The sequence below is a fragment of the Fukomys damarensis genome, unplaced genomic scaffold, assembly GCF_012274545.1.
Source record: "Fukomys damarensis isolate Sample0158 unplaced genomic scaffold, DMR_v1.0_HiC HiC_scaffold_20, whole genome shotgun sequence".
NCBI lineage: Eukaryota > Metazoa > Chordata > Mammalia > Rodentia > Bathyergidae > Fukomys > Fukomys damarensis.
The window spans coordinates 814,927-818,916 of NW_022900932.1; the positions used below are offsets into that span (position 1 = coordinate 814,927).

General features: G+C 51.0%; 1 protein-coding gene across 1 annotated transcript in view; it reads right to left on the minus strand.

Annotated features, from left to right (window-relative positions):
• Positions 1–3,990, minus strand: part of Cchcr1 (coiled-coil alpha-helical rod protein 1) — a 12,041-nt gene that overhangs the window by 2,942 nt on the left and 5,109 nt on the right. The window contains exons 10-12 of the mRNA XM_010643473.3: positions 3,877–3,979; positions 256–627; positions 52–97 (exon numbers count right to left, since the gene is read on the minus strand). Of these exons, the coding sequence (XP_010641775.1) occupies positions 52–97; positions 256–627; positions 3,877–3,979 (521 nt within the window). The remainder of the gene's footprint in view (positions 1–51; positions 98–255; positions 628–3,876; positions 3,980–3,990) is intronic.

Below are 3,990 nucleotides of genomic sequence, written 5' to 3' on the forward strand. Positions count from 1 at the left end.
CCCCAGCCCCCATCCATCCTCCGAACCAGCCTCGAAACGCCACAACTTCACCTCTCCAGACGCAGCTGAGCCAGGGCCAGTTTTCGAGCCATCAGGCCTGGGAAGGAAAAGGAAAAAAAAAAAAATGGGTTTGCAGTGGACAAAAGGGGAGACAGAAGAGCAGAGGGGAAAGACACAGGGGCTGGCGAGCAGGAATGAGGACAGCGGCGGGTCAGAGGAGCCGGGCAGGGCGGGCAGTCACAGACCTCCACCCACCCTGGATGGTGTGCACCTTGCGGACTGCATAGCTCAGTCGGTTGCTGAGGCCGGGAAGCCGGGCTGCAGCCTGTTCCAACTTTGCCGTGGTGCTCTGGAGGCCAATCTGGCAGCTGGAGAGGGCACAGGTCACTGACCCTCCACCCTCGGCCACCCTCAAAGGACCTGTTGGCCTCAGGCGGACCACATCGTCCATCCTGTGCTGTGCACAAGTGAGGAAAGCAGGGGGAGGGGCAGGAGCGAGGACAGGAAGCAGAAGTGGGGGCAGGAGGTTAGTGCCCAACTCTGCAACTCTGCGTGGAGCTAGGGAGCAAGAGAGGGAGACGGACAGGGAGGGAGGGAGGGAGGGGAAAACAGAGGAGAACCCGAGAGCTTAATGGCTTCAGTGTCAAAGACAATCCAGGTAACCAGCCGTGGTGGCACACACCTGCCATCTCCACACCCGGTAAGACCGAGGCAGGAGGGACACTGTGGCTTGTGTGTAGGGGTCTCCTCCAAAGCCTCACAGGTGGGGCTTCTTGGAGGCAGCTGGATCTGCAGTGTGTCACACTGGGATTAAGGATGTGTGGTAACTAAATTTGTTTGCTTTGGTACTGGGGATCGAACTCGGGACCTTGTGCTTGTGAGGCAGGTGGCAGAACCACTGGGCTAAATCCCCAGCCCTTGTGGTAACTAAATTCATCCACTGATTGGTTTATCCTAATTCTGGGTGTGGATAATGGGAAGGCCCACTGTGGGTGTGTGTGGCACCTCCCCAAAGGCCAACAGCCTGAATGGGATAGAAGGGAAAGAAGAGTCACTGCTGCTGCTGGCCGCCTGCCTGCCATAGTCTGTTTCTCCCCTTCGGCCACCCTGCCTTGGAGCCAGCTGACTGAACTGAAACCTCTACAAATTTAGCTGAAATAAACCTTTCCTCCTTAGCTGGTGAAGGTTGGGTATTTTGTCCCAGCAACAAAAAAAGCAAAACAGGAGCATAAGTTCGAGCCTAATTACTCAATTAGTTAGACCCTGTTTAAAAGTGAAAAAAGCAAAACTGTAGCTAGTGCAATGCTCTTGGTTCAAGTCTCTCGGTGCTTCCCCCACCCAATTCTAACCAGGCGTGGTGATGCACACCTGTAATCTCAGCACTCAGGAGGCTGAGGCAGGAGGATCATGGCCAGTTCAAGGCCACTATGTGCTACACAGAAAAACCCTGTCTCAGAAAACAAATAAACCAAACCAAAACAAGCTTGCAGGCATTGTGAGACTGACTCATCTACAGCTATGCTTGGCTTCTTCCCCTGCCGGATCCTGCTCCCGGGCACAGGGTCTGGCACCGTCTACCTCAACACACTTATGGTGTGTAAATTTAGGTGTGTGTTTCTAAGGAAGAAAGCCCATAGCTCCCATAGGTTTTTCTTTTTTTTGTTGTTTTCCAGCACTGGGGACTAAACTCAGGACCTTCATGCTGAGCTACATCCCCAACTCTTTTTGTTTTGAGACAGGGTCTTCTAAAAGTTACTAAGTTGCCCAGGCTAGGCTGAAATTTATGATCCTCCCACCTCAGCCTCCCAGAGTGCCGGGATTACAAGTACAAATCCACATGTGGCTGGTAGCCTTCCAAGCAACCAAGTTTACTTCATGCACCCCAATTTTGACCACTTTGGGGCATCAGAGAGCAAGTTACCCTCTGGAAGGAATGCAGGGGCACAGGTCCCTGTGCTGTATCAGCTGGCTAGGCCAGTGGCAGGATCCACATGGCTCAGGAAACAGGAGTGGAACTGAGCCCAGGGAGAGGCCAGCGCGTAACCAGGGCGCAGGCTTTTCCGGAGAGCTCACGTCTCCACCAGCAGCAGAACAAGTGGGAACAAAGCCAGCGTGCAGGAAAGATCGCGTCTGAACCCACAGTGTCTGTCAGAGCCATTCCCTGGTAAAGTCTCGAGGCCACCCAGAGTCACTGACAAACCTGGCACCCATGCTGAAGCCTGGAGTTCTTGGTACTAAATCGTTAGCCAAAGCACTTCCACGATCTGCTGGTACCAAGGAAAGCCCTGGCAAGTGAATCTCTTTCTGTTCTAGCAGTGATGGCGAACCTTTTAGAGCTTTCGGTGGAAATAGGTAGCCCACTGCGGCACACGTGGCACAGGTTCCCCAGCACAGGCCAGAGGCACAAGCAGGGAACTGAGTGTGGGCAGGGGTCCTCATAACTCATCTAATTCTGAGCAAGGGCTGGGGCCGGGGACTTAGCTCAGTGGCTCTGCTGCCTGCCTCACAAGCTCAAGGTCCTGAGTTTAATCCCTGGTACCAATAAAAAAAAAAAAAAGCTAACCTAATTCTGAGCAAGTTTAAAATTTGTGTCTTTTTTTGCAGGGAGGTGCTTGCTGGGGATTGGACCTAGGGCCTTATATACAAAAGGCAAGGCAAGCATTCTACCACTGAATCATAATTAAAGTGTTCTTTTTTTTTTTTTTTTTTTTTTGGTACCGGGGATCGAACTCAGGTCCTTGCACTTGCAAGGCAGGCCATCGAACCACTGAGCTAAATCCCCGGCCCTAAAGTGTTCTTATATGGTTTGTTTTTTGAAACAGGGTCTTGCTATGTATTTCAGGCTGGCCTCAAAATCACAGCAATCCTCCTGCCTCAGCCTCCGAGTGCTGAGATTACAGGAGTATGCCACTAGCATGCCTGGCTGTTTTCATATATATTTTATTTTATTTTATTTATTATTTTTTTTTTTTGGTACCAGGGATTGAACTCGGGACCTCGCACTTGCAAAGCAGGTGGCATCACCACTGAGCTAAATCTCCAGCCCAGTTTTCATAATCTTTAAAGATGAATGTGCCCCTAGTACAAATCCAAGAAAACAGTACAGTAAGCAAGGATCCAGCCTGTATCATAATTTTACAAAATCCAAGACTGTTATCCGCTCCATCATCAAAGCCAGCCTCTGCGTTAAAGGCTGTACCCGGCCAGGGCGGAAGTTGTTCCTGGTACAAAGCAGTTTTTGTTTTTCCTTAGCAGTTGCTGCTAAAGACTAAATAACAATTGTCAGGAACAAACAACCAGAAAGTCGTATGAGACACAGTGCCTGACTGAGAAGTGCTGTGTGATACATTTAGACGGCTATCTGGTAAGCAAGTGGGAACAGCTTTAAGCAAATAAACTCATTTGTTTTTCCCCAAGCAGCAAGTGCTTATAAAATGGTAAAAAGAAGCCGGGCGTGGTAGCGCATGCCTGTAATCCCAGCACTCAGGAGGCCGAGGCAAGAGGATCGCTGCTAGTTGGAGACCAGCCTGGGCTACTCAGTGAGTTCCAGGTCAGTCTCAGCTACATAGTGAGACCCTGTCTCAAAAAACCAAAATAAATAAAAATAAATAAGTAAAATAAAATAAAATGGTAAAAAGAAAGCAGGGATGGTGGTACACGCCTGTAATTCTAGCACTCAGGTAGTTAAGGCAGGACAGTTGCTACAAGTCTAAGGCCAGCCTGAATTACATAGTGAGACTGTCTCAAAAGAAAAACAAACACGCAAGACAGAAAAGTGAGAAAGTAAAGGAGGGAGGGAGGAGGCCAAGTACCCGACACACCCAAGCCGAGGGTCCCTGAGGCGGGGGCCTGCCTGGGCTGCCCCTCTCAGCTCACCTCCAGCCCGCACAGGGAGGGCTCCCACGTAGCAAGGGGCGAGGGCGCTGCCCAGGAGAATCCCACATGGCCGTGGGAGGGCGGAAGACTCCAGCCGGGCACCCTGGGCTGCCA